The sequence below is a fragment of the Saccostrea cucullata genome, unplaced genomic scaffold (genome assembly GCF_032062105.1).
Source record: "Saccostrea cucullata isolate Sc308-1 unplaced genomic scaffold, CSIRO_AGI_Scuc_v1 ctg362, whole genome shotgun sequence".
Lineage (NCBI taxonomy): Eukaryota > Metazoa > Mollusca > Bivalvia > Ostreida > Ostreidae > Saccostrea > Saccostrea cuccullata.
Window position 1 is genome coordinate 1 of NW_026930844.1, and position 22,943 is coordinate 22,943.

General features: G+C 34.1%; 1 protein-coding gene and 1 long non-coding RNA gene across 8 annotated transcripts; one reads left to right on the forward strand and one right to left on the reverse strand.

The window, feature by feature from the left end:
* The first annotated feature begins 2,203 nt into the window (after positions 1-2,203).
* On the forward strand, positions 2,204-6,354 carry LOC134230302 (uncharacterized). 3 transcript variants are annotated; one of them, XM_062712071.1, is made up of 7 exons: positions 2,204-2,514; positions 3,014-3,157; positions 3,322-3,415; positions 3,532-3,699; positions 3,841-3,938; positions 4,508-4,654; positions 5,385-6,354. In XM_062712071.1, the coding sequence occupies exons 2-7, from the start codon at positions 3,126-3,128 to the stop codon at positions 5,404-5,406; spliced, it is 561 nt and encodes a 186-aa protein (XP_062568055.1). In that variant the 5' UTR covers positions 2,204-2,514; positions 3,014-3,125; the 3' UTR covers positions 5,407-6,354. The 3 variants fall into 3 exon arrangements, with proteins under 3 accessions (XP_062568055.1, XP_062568057.1, XP_062568056.1); XM_062712073.1 differs by having other exon boundaries at positions 2,204-2,489; XM_062712072.1 differs by having other exon boundaries at positions 2,204-2,374.
* On the reverse strand, positions 6,254-14,884 carry LOC134230304 (uncharacterized). 5 transcript variants are annotated; one of them, XR_009984321.1, is made up of 8 exons: positions 14,595-14,884; positions 12,523-12,693; positions 12,146-12,287; positions 11,633-11,788; positions 9,529-9,775; positions 9,075-9,214; positions 7,012-7,207; positions 6,254-6,803 (listed from the first exon to the last, which is right to left on the reverse strand). It is a non-coding gene; the product is annotated as an uncharacterized LOC134230304 (long non-coding RNA). The 5 variants fall into 5 exon arrangements; XR_009984318.1 differs by having other exon boundaries at positions 11,633-11,741; positions 14,595-14,880; XR_009984317.1 differs by having other exon boundaries at positions 11,633-11,737; positions 14,595-14,874.
* Positions 14,885-22,943: the final 8,059 nt, after the last annotated feature.

Consider the following 22,943-nt stretch of genomic DNA (forward strand, 5'->3'; position numbering starts at 1 on the left):
ACTCATTTGTTTGTTGTTGTTATACCCGAGTGATCATTCATGTCATTTTGATGCATATTTTATGACTAGTATATGTTTGACCTTATTATTTTGGTTATTGTATCGTATATTATATTTTTGCAGTTTTCCTTTGATTATTATATTATTATACACAAATGTTTACACATTTGTTCCCCAAGGAGGGAAGAATGTAGGAAAACTGGTTTTTGTTCAGCCAAATTACTTACCTCAATTAACTTTACATCTTTATACTTAATAATTATTGGTTTACACTTAATTAATTTGGTACTAATAAATCATATTCAACTTAAACACAACGCGAAGTTAAACACATCTTACCCGGTTCTCCATTTGTAAACAATATTTGTCACTTCCTGTATTGTGTATTCACATACCTTTGTAAAGTCCGCTCTGATTAGCTAATCGGCGTTATGTGAATCCAATAGTTCAGTTTGATATAAACTTATCGATTCATTGATTTTCTATTGTTCAATAAAGTATAAAAGGGCTGTCTTGTCCTTTTCTTACTGGAGTCGTCCGGCAGAACACTCCGTACAGGTACTGTTTCAGCACCTCACCTGGAAAAACCCCTACATAAACAAATACATGGGCGCAGACATTTTGGACACCCAATGTTGTGCGGAGGAGAACATGCTAGCTGGCGCGTGATTGCTCAATAAGAGAAAAGACTTGTTATGTTTTTGACAAGTGAAATAAAGTTGATAAAAATCTCATGTCAAGACTTGGGTTTCTCTGAGGTATATAGGAGTTACAGGTAAAAATTTGAAGGGAGGGATGCACTTTGGTTAGAGATTTTCATTTGGTGTCAAACGCACCTAGTTGTAAACAAATGGAAATTGAAAGTAAAATTGCAACGGCACGGTATATTTTTTCTGGCATATTTTGTTTTCCAATATCTCGAACTTTCACGACAAAAAGGTCATTTGCCCGAAATTCAATACATGTATCAGTGAGAGGGGCTAAATTTTGTATGGAAGTCTATGGGAAAACATTTGGTGCTGTTTATCCACCTTTTCTCTGCTACTTTCACTTTGAAACGTATTTTGATAACTGAGCCCTTGACTCATTCGGAATTTATTTCCTAAAAAGTTTATTTTTGGACATCAATTAAATTTCTTATTTAAAGTAAATATTTTTGTATTATCTTTCTTCTAAAATTAATAAGATATTTTTTGAAGTATTTTTCAACTAAAACTTGAATTTAGGAGAACTGGGAAAATTATTTATTAATTCATTAATAATAATTCATTTATTAATTTATTTCTGGAAAATATTTATATTTTCCAATTTAATTTATTTTGGTACTTTTTGATAAAGTATTCATATTTTTGAGATTATTTTTGTATAGATATTTCATATAATATATTTTTCCTTTGATGGAGTTTGTTGTTTCAATTTCATGTTCATTATTCCCATTTTCTCTCATTGTTGTTACCGGTAATTCATCTTATCATTTTTGTTATCATCTCTCAATATTCGATAATCTTGTGATGTATATTCAAAATCTTGTGATGTATGTTCGAAATCTTGTGATGTATATTCAAAATCTTGTGATGTATATTCAAAATCTTGTGATGTATGTTCGAAATCTTGTGATGTATATTCAAAATCTTGTGATGTATATTCAAAATCTTGTGATGTATGTTCGAAATCTTGTGATGTATATTCAAAATCTTGTGATGTATATTCAAAATCTTGTGATGTATGCTCAAAATCTTGTGATGTATATTCAATATCTTGTGATGTATATTCTTAAACTTGTGATGTATATTCTATAATCTTGTGATGTATGTTCGAAATCTTGTGATGTATATTCGAAATCTTGTGATGTATGTTTGATAATCTTGTGATGTATATTCGAAATCTTGTGATGTATGTTCGATATCTTGTGATGTATATTCGAAATCTTGTGATGTATATTCTATAATCTTGTGATGTATGTTCGAAATCTTGTGATGTATATTCGAAATCTTGTGATGTATATTCTATAATCTTGTGATGTATATTCAATATCTTGTGATGTATGTTCAAAATCTTGTGATGTATATTCAATATCTTGTGATGTATATTCGAAATCTTGTGATGTATATTCTATAATCTTGTGATGTATGTTCGAAATCTTGTGATGTATATTCGAAATCTTGTGATGTATGTTTGATAATCTTGTGATGTATATTCGAAATCTTGTGATGCATGTTCGATAATCTTGTGATGTATATTCGAAATCTTGTGATGTGTGTTCTACAATTCAGTGATGCGTGCAATAAAATTGCATGACGCAACAGAAAAGTAAGGACAATTTTCATTGGTTAGAAATAACGAAAGTAGCTGAAGCGTCGGGAAAACCATGCAGGTGAGAAAAAACACATCAGTTTGTTTATTGCAGCACTAATTACGAGATGCACGAGTGTTGTTCCTGGTGACATGATGGAGATATTTCGGCCTGCTAGGGAAAAAACTCAGTAAACGTAGATGTATTGACAAAATTTGTAGGTACTTGTAACGATATGTCACGATGCTGCATTGTCAGATACAGTATTTATACATGCATGCTAAAAAGTTAAATCTCGTAGTAATCAATATAGCAGAAGAATAATGAAGAGTACATACTACAAAAACTGTGCAATTTGTAGCAAGATTAATTTTTGTTTAACAGCTGTTTTTATGACATTTTATTTCGTATTATTACTACCAAATACTGTTACCGTTTGTTAATGTTTAATCCGAGATTCCTCTGACTCTAACCCCCGCTTTTATATTGTGACTTGTGCGCACAAGTCACAATATAAAAGCGGGGGTTAGAGTCAGAGGAATCTCGGATTAGTTAATGTTATGCACATGGTTATCTTGTACTTGCAAGTAAATGTAACATTTAAAAAAAAAAATAATGAAAAAATAAGTCATTTAGGCTATTTGATAATAACATGCTAAATGAACATGTTTTGCTTTTTAATTCTCCTTCACTCAGTCTTTGTATAATGTATATTTTTAGATGAGCTGATCGCCAACCAGGAGATCAGAATGATCGCATCTGCTCCTGCCACTTTAAGGATGGTAAGAAGGAGGGGGACCCTGCATATTTTGCATGGAATGAAGGAAAGGCCATGGATTTCTCTGATCCTGAATGTACAAAAAGGTGAAATTATTTTTCAAAATATGACCGACATCTTGTTTTTGGATGGTGGGTGGGTGGAGTTTAATTGAGAATATTTTACTAAAAATCTTTAAAAGGGTACATGTATAAACAGAGTAGCTTACAACTGAATAAAAAAATAATTCAAGTTTAATTATTTTACAAAGGAGGAAAAAACTCAAAAGTGAGGAGTCCCTGTCATCTTCACAGATGGACCAGTTGCAGATTCCACAAGCACCAAAATGTCAATATCAAGAAAAAGTAAAGCTCATTTAAAACACCAATGATGACAAATGACCAACACTGAAACATTTTCAATAATTTTTAATAATATATAAAGTTCTTTTAACTGTACATGATTTACAATATATTTTCAGTTGATATCAGAGCACAACTACTCAGCATCCTGCACATTTAACTGTACTCAAGAAATGCAGCGCCTCTCAACAGAAATACAACTGGAAAAGGAATTGCTTGCCCTAAAAATAGAGTCTAGTAAAAGGAAGCCAATATCAATCCACGATATTAAATACAACGAAGAGAAGGTACATTTAAAGGAATTCCAATTGTGATTTCCTATTTCCTAACAATTTCAGTTACTGTAATAAAAACTTGTTGCCATTGAGGGATGAACATCTTAGATTGACTGTTATGTTAACATATTTTGTTATTATTTGGGAGTTTAGGTCTCTGATCAGCAGGGGCATTTTCTCTATATAAGAAGAAAATGGAGACTCCCTACCCACCCGATGTATTTTGTCGGACAGTTTTCTGTACATTGCAGGTAAAAATTTTATTTATTAACTTTCCAGCCTCTTATTGTAAAGTACATTTTGGGTTCAGTTTTTGCTTTTCTTTAATTTTTAAAAAAAATTATTTAAATTCTCCTTTTCTTAGAATAAAATTCAAAAAGTAGCTTCTGATTGTAATGTATAAGACTACAGACATTGAACTTTGATTTGTTATCAAAAGGATTGATTTAAACTTGTCTAAATTAATTGTAAACAAAAATAAAAGGGGGCACCTGCTATTTCTTTAAGTGTTTTTCACTGGGGGGTGGGGAAACTTTTTTGTACATACTTAAGCAATAGGAGGGATTAGATAAGAATCAATTAGTATATCAGAGTCTTAAAAAATATACTTTGCATAAGCATAAAAAAATTCTATATCAGTCTTTTTAAAACCTTTGAATTTTGCTTAATTAACTATGATTTATCCAATTTTGGAGCTTTTTACCTAATTCTGGGTAGAATCCACCCTTATGAAATTATTGACTCAATTTTGACTTAATATCACTTTATTAACATCAAAGCACAAAAACAATTCATTGTACAAATATTTTATTTATTACAGTCACCAATATATCCAAATATCATCACCGGCCCAGACGTCATTCACTCCTTTGAATTGTGCTGGTAGCAGTAAGGTGTCATCATTTGAGATGGTCACAGTATCCAATACACTGAAGTCACAGGACTCAAATTTCATACATGTTCACAGGTAGGTGTATAGTCTTTGAAATTACCACAATTGACTAATTCTGGGACAGGTAAGTATGTAAGTATAGGAATGAGAGCACCAAATCCCCGGATGCACACATGGCTTTGTTTGTTATGGAACATTAAACCGAATACTGAATGGGTAGGCGTTACGCCATTGGCTGAAATCAGGTATTTAATTGTTTTCATTTTAAAGTAAAATTAATGACCTTTGAAATAAATGATGGGATGAGGGAATATTACAGAAACTATAGAAATGCCAGGGAAGATTTTAGGAGTGGGGGTTAATTTTTTATGCCGCGTGTTATTTACTGCGAATCTCTATAAGTTGAAAATAACTGCAATTTTGACCTATAAACGCCATGGGACCATATATTTTTTTCAGTATTTTTTGTTAGGGCTTAGAACAAAGTTTGAAATGATGCTAAAGATTTTTCTGAAATTGTCATAGTAAAGTACTGAGAGGGCCTAAGGTTTGTATGGAGTTCTATGGGAAAATAATTAGTGGTCTTTTCCCTATACAAGATGCTGTCTGATGGCGTAGTGTAGAATGTAGCGTAGAATGTTTTCCAAGTCGGCTTAAATGCAAAGGTTTGTTTTAAAATTTATCATAATGACTTGCAAAAATTTAATGCAGTTAAATTTATTGTATTCTTGAAAGATTGACTGTAACACAATTTTTTTACACAATTACAAATAATCAAATTAATTTTTTTCCAACTTTTTTTCAGGGTCTCTGCCAAAATCTTTTGAGGATTTTTCCTCTGCTAGAGCATCCATGGATGCAAATGAAACAACCCAGGACATCCCAACACATATGGATAATCAGGCCATGGCCTACAGTATGTACAAAAGTTGCCATACTTTTAAAGCAGTAACTTGCGTGCCTCCAAATGGTGCACTTACATTTTGCTCCATGCTGTACCCAGGTTCTACTTCTGATGTAGCTATTGTACGTCACAGCCAAGTTTTACGAAAGTTCAAAGCTGGAGACCTTATTTTGGTGGTCAAAGGTTTCACCATTCATGACCAGTTGCCCCAGGGTGTCTGCTTAATTATAAAAGCTCTTTTATCGACACGAGGCCAGTTTACCATACAAGAAGCAGCACTGTTACAAGATTGCTAAAGCACTTATTCATGTGGAAAGAGCCAACGAGAGGATAAAGAATTACGAGATTCTCCGTCACATACCATCTACTTACAGACCAATCTCAACAAAAATATTTCAACTCTGTTCTTGTCTTGTAAACTTGCAAGCTCCACTTTTGAAAGAAATTACTTAAAGATACATGTACTTATTATAAATTTGCATTGGCGTGTGACAGTATACACTAAACAGTGAAGATATTCATACCAAAGTGCAAGGGATAAGCAAATTTTGATTTGTTATCAATGTCAATGGTTATATTTGTTAACTTTGTAGTATGTTGTAATACATGTACTTCAGAAAATGAAAATCCCTTTTGTTTAGCATGGATTTATTACAAGAATGTTTGGCAATTCGATTCTTCATTTGACAATATAATTTGGAAGAGGGTTTACTTATAATTTTAAATCTCTAGTTTAAAGTATATTTACCTTTAAAGCACAACTCAACAAATTCATGTTTTCAACAATTTATCTATTAAGAAAGACAAAAATGTTACATTTTCACTTTGAGAATAACATCTTCAATTCATTAATAAAATGATTCTAAATTTTGATATTCTTTTTTTATGTAGTACATAGATTTTATTAATCATCATTGCTATTTAAAATAGTCTTATAAGCCAGAAGTTTTATGATGGATTCATTGGATTGTGACATATCATATCATACATTTATGAGACTTGGGAACATTCAACACATTTAACATGATTACCCATTTTCCATTGTTAGAAAATTCTAGAGGTACAAAACTAAGTGTCAAGAAGTTCAAACCAGAACTCAGTTTTCCATCAGTGCTGGAATGAAAATGTTAATGTAGAAATCTATCAGCTTTGGAACATTTGCTGTCCATTCAATGTCTTTTACTATTCTAATCACAATGCAGTCTACTCTTGTCCACACAATTAAGTCGCAGAATGTTTTGTTACATATGTGTAGCTGGCCTTGAATTTGATGATAGTACGGGTGACTGGTTTTCAGGCACAGGGTATCTTGTTTAAGATCTAAAAAAAAATCAAAAAACACTTAAGTTGTGTCATACCAGTACATATCCCCTCCTTTTTCAATATCTTCATACCATATTGAACAGCTGCACTTGTAAATTAATACATGTTTTGAAATCATTTACTCAAAGTGCAAGGGATGAAATGAAAACCTACAAGATTTTTAATTTCAAAGTACTGGACAATACAGATTTTTAATGTTATTTACCTATGAAAAATCCTTCAAATTTTGTGCCCCATCTGCTACTGTTGAAGACGATGCTGTATATGGACACTTCACCTCTACAATATCAGGAATGGCGTCTTTGGCTTCTGGAGTTTGATAAAATACACTGCATGTTGGTGGTCGAACAACTAAGCCATCAGGTGAAGCTCCCAACACTCCGGATTCATGCAACCATATCCTTTCCAGAAAAAATTATAATACTACTGAATGCAAACAAACCATAATACAATTGATTTTGTAATGCAAACAAAGTCTAAGTAGAGCTTTTATAATCCTTCTACTTCAAAAAGCAAATTTTCTGGAATATGTTGGTAACTATATTTATGCCCCGCCATGAAAATATGGCCGGGGCATATAGTGTTTGTCATGTCTTTTACTATTCTAATCACAATCTGTCTACTTTGTCCACACAATTAAGTCGCAGAATGTTTTGTTACATATGTGTAGTGGCCTTGACTTTGTGTTTAGCTCTGTTCAAAGCTAAGTTTCAAAAAAACTATCCAAGATATTTTCATCAAACTTTCATATGCTGCATAAATTAATATTGAAATCATGAGAGCTATGCAAGATTTTTAATTTCTGCATGGACAATACATTTTTTGACCTTGAAAAACCTTTCAAATTTTTGACCTTGCTACCTGACTGTATATGGACACTTCACCTCTACAATATCAGGAATGGTCTTTGGCTTTGGAGTTTGATAAAATACACTGCATGTTTTAAACAACTAAGCCATCATTCAACACTCCGGATTCATGCAACCATATCCTTTCCAGAAAAAATTATAATACTACTGAATGCAAACAAACCATAATACAATTGATTTTGTAATGCAAACAAAGTCTAAGTAGAGCTTTTATAATCCTTCTACTTCAAAAAGCAAATTTTCTGGAATATGTTGGTAACTGAATATTTATGCCCCGCCATGAATATGGCCGGGGCATATAGTGTTTGTCATGTCCGTCTTCTGTCCTTCTGTTTCCGTCCCACTTTGTGTTTAGCTCTGTTCAAAGCTAAGTTTCAAAGAAACTATCCAAGATATTTTCATCAAACTTCATATGCTGATAGATATTGATGAGAGCTATGCAACTGCATCAACATTTTTTGACCTTGACCTTTCCTTTGACCTTGACCTGACTTTTCTTAAATAGTGTTTAGCTCTGTTTTAAACATACCATTCAAGATGGTGTTATCAAACTTTACATGTTGATACAAACTTGCATAGATGATGCATCTAGAGATGAACACTATCGGACTTGCTTCGGATGCTGGATCTGACCTAAATTTTCCAGATGAGTGACCAAATTAAAGTTTTTGGAGCAGGTCCATTCTTAAGGAACTATAAGCCCTACTTAGACCAAACTTGCTTGGATGATGCATCTAAGGATGGACACTACCAGACTTGCTTCGGATGCTGGATCTGACCTACATTTTCCAGATGAGTGACCAGGTTGAAGTTTTTGGAGCAGATTTATTCCTAAGGAACTATCAGCCCTACTTAGACCAAACTTGCATGGATGATGCATCTAGGGATGGACACTACCAGACTTGCTTCGGATGCTGGATCTGACTCACATTTTCATTCCCAAGTAACTATAAGCCCTACCTAAACCAAACTTGCATGGATGATGCAGCTAGGGATGGACACTACCAGACTTGCTTCGGATGCTGGATCTGACCTATATTTTCATTCCCAAGTAACTATAAACCCTACCTGAACCAAACTTGCATGGATGATGTATCTAGGGATGGACACTACCAGACTTGCTTTGGATGCTGGACCTACATTTTTATTCCCAACTAACTATAAGCCCTGCCTGAACCAAACTGATCAAATTTTATACATGTACAAATTTCATGTTGCTTTACTAATATATCCTCGGCGGGGCATTCATGTCCTATGGACATATTTCTAGTTTTTTTTTTACAATTAGACTTCAGTAATTGATTTCTGTTTTTTTACCAGGATAAGTCCTGTTATTTGTTTTGACACATTGAATGTTAACATGTCAGAGGTTGAATGAATGTTATTTTGTGCTGTATACCTGACTGCTCTACAGCTGCATCAAAGTCCTTTTCATACTTTCTCAAAGCATCATCTTCATGAGTGATACCCCATGCAACAGCCTTGATGGACTCCAGATTGTAAGCCGACATCAGCTGTTTCTTCAGTGACAATGTCAATCTGGAGAAGAAAATATGATTTTTGGTTATTAATCTTATATTTCCTGCATCTTTATGTACAAATATCTAGTCATTACAGTCGAACCTCATTATCTCAAACTCAATGAGACCAAGAAAAATGTTGGAAATATCCGTGGATTCAAGAATAATACATAAAGAGTTATCAAGAATAAAATGTCCCAGTCTTTTATAAATGGTTTGGACTTCAAAATTACTTTGACATATCCATGAAATATGAGATAATGGGTTTGAGATAACAAAGTTTGACTGTAATTTTAAAAGTCTATTTCGCAAAAATTTAATCACACGTCTTACCGCCTTTGCTTAGAACTGAGAACTGCACCAAAGTTGGAAGCTGATATGCTATGTTTCCTTACAATCGACCACATTGGGTTGTTTCATTGCCAATGCAGCTCTTTTAATGGATTCAGGGATAATGCATGCTGTAACCATACCATAGGGGTATCAGAATGAACATACTCTGGTGATGTTAACAGGTCTTCAATGAGAGGTACAGGTGGACCAGGTTCACATGGCTCTGGTTCAAGAATCCAATTCAATGCTGAAAAATTTCATTACTTGTGTCATTCTCAAAAATATCATCCATAATATCCATATCACATATACCAAGTATTTATATAAGAGTCCATACATTTCATTTTAGTGAACACTGTCATGGGTTTTTGTAATGTATGCATTACATATCAAATTTACAACTCACTTGCATATATTTGTTCAGAATTGTTCCTGTATATAATTTTGCACGTGGCATTCTTAGTGTGAAAATGCCATGTAAAAATTGGTGCAAATGTACAATTAATATTTACTTAATTATTAACAAGGTTTCATAATGACAGAGTATTTAAATAATAGAAGAATGATCTGATAATTCGCAAGAATATGAAACAAAATATTTTTTTTAATGCAATTGAATAATTTATTTTTCCTTTCAAAAATGTATGCTCATGTACAAAAATGCTATCATATTTATAATATTGTCTTTCCAATTATTCAAAGGTTGTTATTAATATTTATTACATAGTATGTTCAAAAATTGGGCATTATACATAGCCAACTATATTATACTCCTCATCTTTGTACATTTGTTCACAATTAAAATTAACCATCGGTCAGTAACAAAATAACAGTTTCATAATACTCGTAATATAAAAATCGAATCAAACTTAAATAACAACAATAGTAACACCAAAATCATAACTTCCTTCTTATATTTTACCAATAAACCTTCCAAGGTGCAAAAAACACTGGTCACTTTCATCAGAGGGTCGGTTTAAGGCACTTCAAATATGAAGCAAATTTTTTAACAACTGATTTATTTATATTTAATGATTGATCATTTTTAAAAAAAAAAAAAAAACAAGAGGCCCATGGGCCACATCGCTCACCTGAGCACTGTGGCTAGGAAAAAGTAAAAATTGGTTTTTTATTGAAAAGTTTAAATCCAAAAGTAGTCCCTTGACCAATCATGGCTTTGCTTTTCTTGAGAAGGTTATTTTTAAAGAATTTTCCTATATATTTCTATATAAAATTTGATCATCCTTTGTGGCCCCGTCCTACCCCCGAGGACATGATTTGAACAAACTTGAATCTACACTACCTAAGGATGCTTCCATATAAATATGATCAATCAGGGTTTTGCTGTTCTTGAGAAGAAGATTTTTAAAGATTTTTCCTTTATATTTCTATGTAAAACTTTGATCTTCCATTGTGGCCCCGCCCTACCCCGGGGGTTATGATTTGAACAAACTTGAATCGACACTACCTGAGGATGCTTCCATATAAATAGGATCAATTATGGCTTTGTCATTCTTGAGAAGAAGATTTTTAAAGAATTTTCCTATATATATTTTTATGTTAAACTTTGGTCAGCCATTGTGGCTCCGCCCTCCCCCCGGTGGTCATGATTTGAACAAATTTAAATCTACACTACCTGAGGATGTTTCTCCATAAGTTTCATTTTTCCTGGCACAGTGGTTCTTGAGAACAAGATTTTTAAAACATACCATCAAATTTACATTCATTCCCAATTATCTCCCCTTGAATGAGGGTGTGGCCCTTTATTTGAACAAACTTGAATCCCCTTCACTCAAGGATGCTTTGTGGCAAGTTTGGTTGAAATTGGTCCATGGGTTCTAGAGAAGAAGTCGAAAATATGAAAAGTTTACAGACAGACAGATGGACAGACAGACAGACAAACAGCTAGATAGACAAAATGTGATCAGAAAAGAGCTAGAAATGAAACATTCCTCACCACAAAAGCCAGAAGAATATAGGGACCACCACCAGTAACATGTTTCTGGGAAGAACCAAACCAAGCAGAGATAAATATCAATAGTCCTGAATCTTCGATGCAGGACCAAGTACGAGAATTGCTACAAACACTACTCCGGAGACTTACCTATTATCCTATGATGTAACATACTTTGTCCACTGCAGCTGGTTCCCTCATAAGCTGGTAGCGAAGACAGTTCAGGATGTCCTGTCAACTTTGTTCCTCAACTTCCTGTCTTGGACAGAAAAGCAATAAGTGGAAATCTTTAGTGTTGCCTAGTGACTTTGAATTAAAAAGAAAGTTGCAAGATTGTGAGGGGGGGGGGGGGGGGGGGTTCTGATGCTGTGCATTTTAATTAAATGTACGAAATCTGTATTTCACAGTTTAATGCATTCATGTATTTTGTGAATTGTCTTAGGATTCGTGTAATAATTGTTGCTATGTATTATTAAGCACTAAATCTATTCAACTGCATGTGTAAATGGGGAAAATGTGAATATGTAAATGATGTATAATTGCAATGTGTAAAATGTGACATTTTCTTATATGAGGGAGTCAGTGTTCATGTAATTTTTTTTTCATTAATTATTTTATTTATCTTGATAAAATTATTTCAATTAACAATATTGTTTTTCTTACCAGTCTGATGAACTCAACAAAGGTTACAGAGGTGAATGGTAGAAATATGGGTATTACAGGTGTCAAAACTCTTCGTTGAAGACCAGACTGCATGCCGCACTGTAAAATCACCATTTTTGATCTTTAAAAGGGGAGGCTACTCCTGAAATCAAAGAAATTGTCATAAAAATGAGTAACCTGATTTTCTTTAGGTCTCACACAAGGAAATAATTTCACTATATGTTACTATATAGCTTTAATTAAATAAATTAATTAACTAGACTCTCAGCAGATAATTCATGAATGAGAAAAAAGATTAATGCTTAGACAAAATTTGAGATCAGAAAAAATATACCCCTTATGCGGCTTTTAAGAAAGAAAATTGAGACTAAACATACCTATACCCCGAAATACACATGGGCAAACAGCCAACACACCATCGAGGAAGTTACATCGATCATGCGTACCTAAAAAAAAAGAGTTCCCTTTGATTCAGTGGCACAATTCTGCTGATATGATATTCCTAGTGCATGAGTCCAAAATTAAAACTGTAGACCTACGTAAAGTTCCTGAAAATGAAAAAAGAAAAGAAATATTATTCTCTATATACTATTGTCTCTATATACATCATACATAGAACTACATTTGTTCATTTTAATTAGCTATCTCCTTGCATAAGACCTTTAAGGGTAATTTTATGCTATTTACCATGTGCACTGATTGCCATAAAACTAAAGAAAAAATACCAGCCTTACAAAGTCACTTAACCATGACCTTTGACATACCTTACTAAGAATACCCTGGACAATTTGGTTTAACTTAAGACTTCTGAATTTTTAAATGCAGGTTTTGATAAATTAACCATTTAATATACTTATGAGCTCATAAAACTGTTCTTTAAAACTGTATGATAAAGAGTGTAAAAACTTTGAAACATGTTTGGAAAGTATTATCACACATGTGATATTATGGGATAAATTATCACCACAGAAAGATCAAAGAAAATCACTGCAGATATGCAACAATAATTCTTATCATTGTTTATTGTATGTCAAGTCTAGAATATGATATATCATTACAAATATTATGATTTTTAGCCGGGCACATTGCTCGTAGAGCAATGCTCAGCTATTGCGACGGTGAGCAACAGAAAATGCTGCTTCTTCACCGCCAAATTGAGTTTACGAGTAAAAGTATGGTACGTGCACCAGCCGCTGTTGAGAAAACAAAATCCATTCAACACCTTAAGAAATAGTAAATCGAATGTTTTTATCAAATTATTAAATTGTTTAATATTTTTCCTGGCTCCTTTGACTAATATTTTACAAAGTATAATTCAACGGGTGCGAAAGGTTTTCACCAGGTATCCCTGTCTGCATCATATTCTATAAACAATATAATTAAAATTAGATGTTAGATCTGCTCGCATACTCGCCACACTAACATCTAACAAGTCATCCCATTGAGGGTCACGTAAGAGGTTAAATTCGGAACGCCTCAAGATTTATTCGCTTCAACAATATATGATGATTTTGCCAGCTGCGATTTGATTAATTGATAGAATTTGACCTCTGACGTGACCCTCAACGGGATGTTGTTAGATGTTAGTGTAGCGAGTATGCAAGCGGATCTAACATCTAATTTGAATTAGATTGATTCTATAAATAAAGGTTGTACTATCAGGCTAACACAAATGCAGGGAACATCATTAATGACTTAATGCAAATCTCCCCGCTGAGGACACATCAGTGCAGAGACGTTTGACCTTAATCTTGCTGCATCGGTGTTTATTTACTTCTGTTTGTATATAAAGCCGGATTACCCCGACACAATACGTGATAAATATTTTTCGCTGTTAATTTCTAGCTATATTTTATTTTATTTTTAAAACTATTTAATATTATACATGCCATTGAGATATTTTTGTGTGTATTACATATTCTCTAAACGTCTGAACGTGATTTTAAACTGTCACCACAGTCCTTGTTCATTATCCTGTAAATGAGCCCGGCTCAATACATTTACTATAAAAATAATTGGACAAATTTGTGAATGACAATATTCAATGATGCATAGCAATTAATCTTTTCCAGACATTCCCCTTCTCCTAAAAATTTGTCGTGTTATTTATTTATTTATTGCAAAGTCGTCCCTGGACTAGGGCTACGGTCAATGCAGCTGCAATGGGCCATGCAATTTCGAACCCTGCGTGGTGAGAGTTTGTCCCGAGACACAGTTAGATTATTCTAACTAGCACCAATATAGAATAAATCATACCGATTAATCAACATCACTACAATATGAGGACGTAAAAATAGGATAAAACATCCTTTAGCTGTTTAGTCCAGCAATAAGCCACTAAATTGTTTTTGATGTACCTTCAAACAAATCAAATTAATGTTCTTGATTCCCACTTTTCACGTTATGACTGACTTAGTGCTTCTTGATACCAAAACAATTTTTCTATTACCTATAATTTTGACTTTAGGTTGAATTCGTCAATTTCATGCTTGCGAAGTTGTGTCAATGTGTGCATTACGACCGCTCCGGCTACTTTCGTTATTTCTAACCAATGAAAATTGTCCTTACTTTTCTGTTGCGTCATGCAATTTTATTGCACGCATCACTGAATTGTAGAACACACATCACAAGATTTCGAATATACATCACAAGATTATCGAACATACATCACAAGATTTCGAATATACATCACAAGATTATCAAACATACATCACAAGATTTCGAATATACATCACAAGATTTCGAACATACATCACAAGATTATAGAATATACATCACAAGATTTCGAATATACATCACAAGATATTGAATATACATCACAAGATTTTGAACATACATCACAAGATATTGAATATACATCACAAGATTATAGAATATACATCACAAGATTTCGAATATACATCACAAGATTTCGAACATACATCACAAGATTATAGAATATACATCACAAGATTTCGAATATACATCACAAGATATCGAACATACATCACAAGATTTCGAATATACATCACAAGATTATCAAACATACATCACAAGATTTCGAATATACATCACAAGATTTCGAACATACATCACAAGATTATAGAATATACATCACAAGTTTAAGAATATACATCACAAGATATTGAATATACATCACAAGATTTTGAACATACATCACAAGATTTTGAATATACATCACAAGATTTCGAACATACATCACAAGATTTTGAATATACATCACAAGATTTTGAATATACATCACAAGATTTCGAACATACATCACAAGATTTTGAATATACATCACAAGATTTTGAATATACATCACAAGATTTCGAACATACATCACAAGATTTTGAATATACATCACAAGATTATCAAATATTGCAACGTTTGACATGCCTAATAGAATCAGATGAGATGGTGACCACTTCTGTACTCGTTGACTCCAGTCTTGATAATGCATCTGCTGCTGCGTTCTTCTTCCCTGGTCTGTATTTTATGTCGAAATTGTAGGCGGATAATGCTGCAACCCATCTGTGAACTGTCGCGTCTTATTTGGCATTGGAAAGGATGTAGGTTAATGGGTTGTTGTCTGTAATGGCAGTACATTTGGATCCGTATAAATAATCTTTGAACTTCTCGGTGATGGACCATTTCAAGGCTAGGAACTCAAGCTTATGGGCCGGGTAGATCCGTTCTGCAGGTATAAGTCCTCTGCTCGCATATCCAATGACTCGCTTCATCCCGTGCTGTTCTTGGTAAAGAATGGCACCGAGTCCTCTGGAGCTTGCATCGGTGTGAAGTTCAAATGGCAATGTCATATCTGGATAGCCAAGTATTGGTGGTGATATCAAATGCTGGCGTAGAACATCAAAAGCCTCTTGTTGATCTTTACCTCATTTCCAGTCGACTGTTGACTGTTGTTTTCCTCTTTTCTTTGATGATTGTGGACAAGGTGTTAAGTCTGTTAGAGGTCTGGCAATCTTTGAAAAGTTCTTTATAAATTTAAGGTAGTAACCAATGAATCCTAAAAAATTGCATACTTCTTCGGGTGTTCTTGGTACTGGCCATGACTTCACTTTATCCACTTTGTCAGGGTCTGGTGATAATCCCTCCGCTGACATAATATGTCCAACATATTTAACCTTAGTCTGGAAGAACTGGCATTTAGATGGAGAAAGTTTCAATCCAGAATTCCGTATTCTTTGTTAAACTTTGTCTAGCCTCTCGAGATGTTCCTAAAATGTCCTTGAAAACACGATGATGTCGTCCAAGTAGACCAGGCAAATACTAAGGTTAAGGTCTGAAAATATGTCCTCCATCATTCGTTGATAGGTGGCGGGGGCATTGGCTAATCCAAATGGCATCCGCTCATACTCAAAGAATCCAAGTGGACCCACGGTAAAGGCTGTGCGCTGCTTGTGCTTTTCCTCTATCTCTATTTGATGATAACCACTCTTCATGTCAAGGACGGTGAAGTATTTGTTTCCATGAAGAGAATCTAAGATGTCATCAATTCTAGGAGGACCATACGCATTCTTTACTGTCCTTTGGTTTAATTGCCTGTAGTCAATGCACACCCTAAGCTGCCCATTCTTCTTTCTAACTAAAACCACATTACTGGCCCATGGCGACTTTGACCTCCTGATAACTCCGCTTGTAAGAAGTTGCTGTATGTGGTTCCTCACTTCATCAATCATGTTGATGGGAATTTTTCTATGGCGTTGTTTAAATGGCACTGTATTGGTAAGTTCTATCTGATGTTTCACTCTGGCTGTAAGTCCAATTTCCTCATCATTCTTGGAAAATATATCATTGTAGGACTTAATGAACTGAACGTTTGTATTTAAAGTTGATATGCTAACAGTCTCAAGTTTTTTAAATCTGTGAGACTATAATCACCCCTACTAATGTCATTGTGATTTAAATTCACGACACGTGGTTTAGGTTGATCTATTCAAAGGTTATAGGGTAGAACCGGTTTTATAAATAAAATTGGCAGTAAACAGGATATTGCTATAGTCTGTTTCTTTTGAAAAACATGTCCTGTAATAAATGTTTCCAGACCTTTCTGGAAGACTTTCATGATTTTTCAACAGAAAAGGGATGGCTAAAGGAGGGGGTGTTAAAATGACAATATATCTTATACTTTTTGGCGAAAATTAGAGCTCCCTAGTGAAAGATTCGCTGGTAAAAATGTGTATTATCATCTACACTGACAAACCCTTGTTTGCCTTACTAGTATATGGCTATTATTATAAATGCGCACAGAGGATATCTTACAACGAGCAACTGACCAATCGTTAAATGAATAGCAACGTTGACGCCAAATACATGTTTTCATTTTACTTCGAACACGTGGTTCAGGTCAATCTATGATCATGTCAATGGACTGCAAAATAAAAATGTTCTTACGAACAAAATACAAAGATAAGAAACTATGAAAGATGTTACGGGCATTTTTAATTTGTTGTTAATTGGAAAAAAAAGGTTTAATAAAATATAGTTTGTGTCTAGTTCAGAAAACCAGTGCTTTTAGGGTAAGGAAAACGAGCAGCATCTCATGCATTTAAATGGACAAAACTTTGTTTACGTTCGTTATCAAGTGTTCGGCCAGGGAATCTACCTGGCCATTGTATTCACCGATAGTACAACAAAGGAATTAATACAGACGCAAACCGCTTTTGAAGTATAACTCTCAGATAACTAGACTTCCACCGTTTATTTAACAAATGAATTGTTTGTCATTATAAGCATGAAAATGATATTTTTTAAAAGCTTTACATTTACAAAAAGATTTTCCATTTCTTTCAAGCGTAAAATCCCTGTAGTATTCGTAGTAACCCATAATGCAATACTCATTCAGCTGATTGGTCAGTTAAATTCATGCTGATGCCTCATTTGCTAATCTGACGCCAAAAAATATAGTCCCGGTTCCCATGCAAAAATATTTGTCCAAAAAGAAATTTTAATTCATGAATGCAGAAAATTGCATTATTTAGAATACTTATTTAAGATTGAATGAATGTAAGAGAGATCGATTGATTGAAGTACATTTCTACAGCTAGACATTAATTATCAGCTGATTCTAGGGTGGTGAAAAATGAAACGCAACATAACTTTTCTGTTTACCATTTCTCCACGTGCAAGTCACTTCCTAGCCACATTTCCGTGAATAATTTACCCCTATCTCGCTGAAATCTCGCGAACTCTCGCCAGAGCCAATGCCAGAGCTACTCTGAACTCATCGGGTTTTATAATTTGCAGAACACCGAAAAATAAAAGGTTCCGAACACATTAGTAGGGGTGATAATGCTTTATGCGAATCGGTTTTTTAGACCTTGTTTCAAATCCCTATTGTCGTTAAAATCAGTGTTTATTTTTAAATGTTATCTAAAAGATGTAAAGCTTGTCATCTAAGTGCATGATTGTACTTTTTTGAAATACATGTATATGTATAGTATTCGCTAACAAAACCAAGTCGGAGAATGAATTTGTTTTTCTCTAATTTGCCTATGAAACCTTGATAAATTTACAATAATAAAAACTTGGTAGCTTTAATTAAAGTGAAAACTTTGGAACTTTGATTTAATTTAGTGAAAATTTTGATTTACTACACTTCTAATGTAATATCTTTGGTCATTTGATTCACTATTGTAAAATCTTTGGCATTTTGATTTACTATACTAAAATCTTGGAACTCTCATTTTAGTTAAAACTTTGGAACTTTGATTTACTGTAGTAAAATTGTTTGAAACAATGACTGAATAAAGTTAAAACTTTGATTAAGTATGATAAAACTCGCCAGGTGGAACAATGTTTTTTATTTTCATTTTTTACATTCCATGATATTTTAAGCTAAAGATCTTTGGGTAAAGTTTGTCTATTGCGCTGATAATATTCAACTCTGTCTATTATTTTCTATTTAATTTCACACAGAAGTAACGTAAGTCTTATTTATGAAAAAATAAGATTTGCTTCATTTGCAAATATCTGCTTAATCAACTTCAATCAACATGTTTTTTATTTACTAATCTTAATGTTAATATTGTATTTTAATTAACTACTTTGTTAATCTAAAATTAAAATGTGCACATAGAATAACCAAAAATATCTCTACATCAATCCCTTTAACAGGTCGGAGAGAATACTCGAAATCGGGTATTATCCTTGAAATCGCGTATAATACTATATATTAGGGTATCGTTGAATCCGCGAAATCGGGTATTCCGTGCAACTTTCTATAAAAACTAAAGAATAAAGCAACGACGCATTATGCCAGTTACTGTTACTTGTACATCAGTATCTTGTGGATTTATTTTTATTAAACCTAATTTATACGGTTGTCAAGTAAGCTTAAAATCACACGACAAACACTGCTTGGGTAACAAAGAGGACACAATGGCGTTATTATTTTTCAATATAATTTCTAAAAACAAATAAATACACTTCGTTTGTCTTTATTTCCCATTAAAGTATTCCAAATACTTAATTTTCTAATTTGTGCACTGTTCACAAAATGTTAAACTTTAAAGAAATTAAACGACTAACGCCGTGTTATGTAGTAGTTATACAATAGGTTTTAGTTGGTTATGTACAGAAGGACGAAGGTGGGGAAAAAATGTTACGAGGACGCGCAGCGTCCGAGTGACATTTTTGCCGCGCCTTCGTCCTTCTGTACATAACCAGTTAAAAACCTATTGTTTAAGTCATATGTATCAAAGCCATGCGAGGTATCTTTCACGTGCACAAAAATAATTTCGGTGCTTCATTTCCCGCTTCTGTCATTTGATGCGGACGGCGATAAAGCAGTGAAATGGAAATGGACGATACGTGCCAGGGTTTATTTCATTTGGGGAGCCTTTGGGACACGACAATTGACGACATTACTCTTTCGGAAGCAACTGAGCAGCTATGTGAAACTACAATTGACGACATTACTCTCTCGCAAGCAACTGAGCAGATAGAAAAGGAGATCGAGTGCGAAAATTTGCTAGAGAACATCACCTTATCTCAGGCGATCAACTTGTACAACCCTGGCCATGATGACATGGAATTGGACTACACGGTTGATTTTGATCTGCTCCCAAAAAAGAAGGGAGGATCTAAGATGCCGGTTGGTCGTTATGAACATTTTGTAAATGACAGTGATTTAAAAGAGTTGCACAATTCGACAGAAAGCAAGAACACCCGCAAGAACACAAATTGGTCTGTAACTACGTTAAACGACTGGCGTTCCGCTCGGATGTTGAATGTTGACAACGGGCGACCAGATTCCGGATATTCTGTCTTTCTCTGCAGAGGAACTTCATTTTTGGTTGTCAAGATTTGTTGTTGAAACGCGACGCGAAGATGGCAAAGCGTACCCTCCCAAAACACTTTACATGCTTTGCACTGGACTTTTAAGACATTTACGAGAAAACGGTGTGCATTTGAATTTTCTTGATGAAAAGAATTCCCAATTTTACGAATTCCGGAAGACTCTTAGCGCAAGAATAGCAGAACTTTTTACCGCACAAGGAGTGGGGACGTCTACAAAGCAGGCCGAGCCGATTTCTGAAGAGGCAGAAAACGTTCTTTGGGAAAAGGGTCTCCTCGGCAACAATACGGGAGAATCTATGTTAAATACTGTCTTTTTCTACAATTGCAAACTGTTCGGACTGAGGGCGGTGGACGAGCACAAAACATTATCTGTTGACCAGTTTGAGTTAGGTGAGGACCAGAAGGGCAAGTTTATAAATTTCACAGGAAGGGCAAATAAGACATACAAAGGTAAGTTGATTTACTTATTAAAAAACACTACAAATTGGTTAGGCCTATCAGGTTTGTAAATGCATGGACCGCAAATTTGCTGAAAAATGGTTAAATAAATCCCTGTATCGATCTGTTAATTTGTATTTTGACCTTGTATAGAATTTATATCAATAATCAAAAACAACCGACAAATACATATTTGTGGGAAAAAAACTATCGATAGAAGTAAACTGTGTAATTTTTTTTAGGAAAGTTATAATTTGAATGTACAGTCCTTGTTTGTATATTTTTTGAAGGTGGATTGTATCAAAGACACGTGAGCGCGAAATAGATAAGACATCACTTTCAGGTTGAAAAAGTCTACAATATCTACCAGGAATACTTCAATCTGGTGGTGATTAATTCAGAAAATAACCGATTTTACCGGTGACCATTGGCAAATGGAGAGAACAACGAAGTCCGTTTCAGTGTACAACCCATCGGAATCAACAAATTATCTACAATTATGAAAATTATGTGTGACAAAGCCGGAATTCCCGGATTCTTTTCTAATCATTCCGGTAAGCGCACTTGCGCAACCGCTCTCTACCAAGCCGGGGTACCGAAACCGGAAATCATGGAACGTACAGGCCACATATCTATTGAGAGTGTCCGCAAATACAAGCGTCCGAGTGAGGAGATGCTACGTGATATTTCCAATGCGTTGGAACCAGATGAACCGGTCAGCAAAACGGCAAAATCCTTGGACAAAATTGAAAATCCAAAGCATGGAGATTGCGAGTGTAAAAACACATTTAACAACTGTCAAGTATTTTTCAACCGTTGAAAAGGATGTTGTTTTAAATGTTGAGATGAAGTATTAATTTTTCATTTTATTTCGTGGAGTGGAATAAAAGTGTATGTGAATTTTGTTAATTAATGTTCAGGAAAATGTACCTTTTCAATGATTATTAAAATGGGAAATTTATGCAAATGATTTACGTCATTTTTTTGTAGCAGTTTTACCACGCCCATTGGGTATCAGTGGTTATGTATAGATACCCACAGTTAAGATCAAAAGAAAATTACCGCTGCTAGGTACATGTATTTTTACTGTAAAATGTATGGCGTCCCTTTCACGTGAAATATGAATTATTCCTAACAATTAGAGAGTACAGTATAAGCGAGTCATAATTGTATATCTCTGCCATAAAAGAATACCAACCATATTATAAAGAGGAAAATAAAATAAGATTAAATAAATAACCACTGGAAAACAGGATGAAAATAGCTAATTGAAGGTGAGTATGTTTTTTATGTCAATTTAGCATGAAAAATTTTATTTAAAGACACCATAAATTTGTTGGTTGCATTTTATCGATACAAGATATGCTATTTTACCTTTATTTAATGCATTTGTTTGAAAATTGAGAGCGAGAAGACATGTGAAGAGGATTTTCTTGTTTTTTTTAGGGGGGGGGGGATAAAAGTCAAATGATGAGTTATAATACATCATCTTCGCTAGCCAAGGGTTTTCGGTCCGAAACGCTCCCCATAAACCCTTGGCCGATATGCATTGAAAAACGCCGGTCAATTTTGATTGGAGAGTTGTAGCCGACCGTGGACCAATGAAAAAATTGTTTTCAATTTACGGCCTACGCCTTTTGAGAAGTTTTCGACAAAATTATAACACATGTGTAAACCTGTTTTCGTTCCTATGAACACACCACGTCTATCCGTTAAGGCATATATCGCTTCTCGTTGGAAAGAATTTAAATTTTTGTACTCCAAATGTTGTTTTAATAGAAGTCGCCATATTCTGTATCATTTTCTACCAAAACGTACATAAAAGCTATCATTTCATTGGCTATTTGCTTCAACCAGGATTACCGTTCTTTCTGAAAATTTACAGATGGCGCTATGTGTGACCGGCGTTTTTCAATGCATATCGGCCAAGGGTTTTTGGGGGAGCGTTGCGGACCGAAAACCCATGGCTAGCGAAGATGTAATACATTGACTTTCTCAATATAGATCGAGGTACAGTCATATTAGAATATGAATTAAGTGTATAGTCAAGTATTCA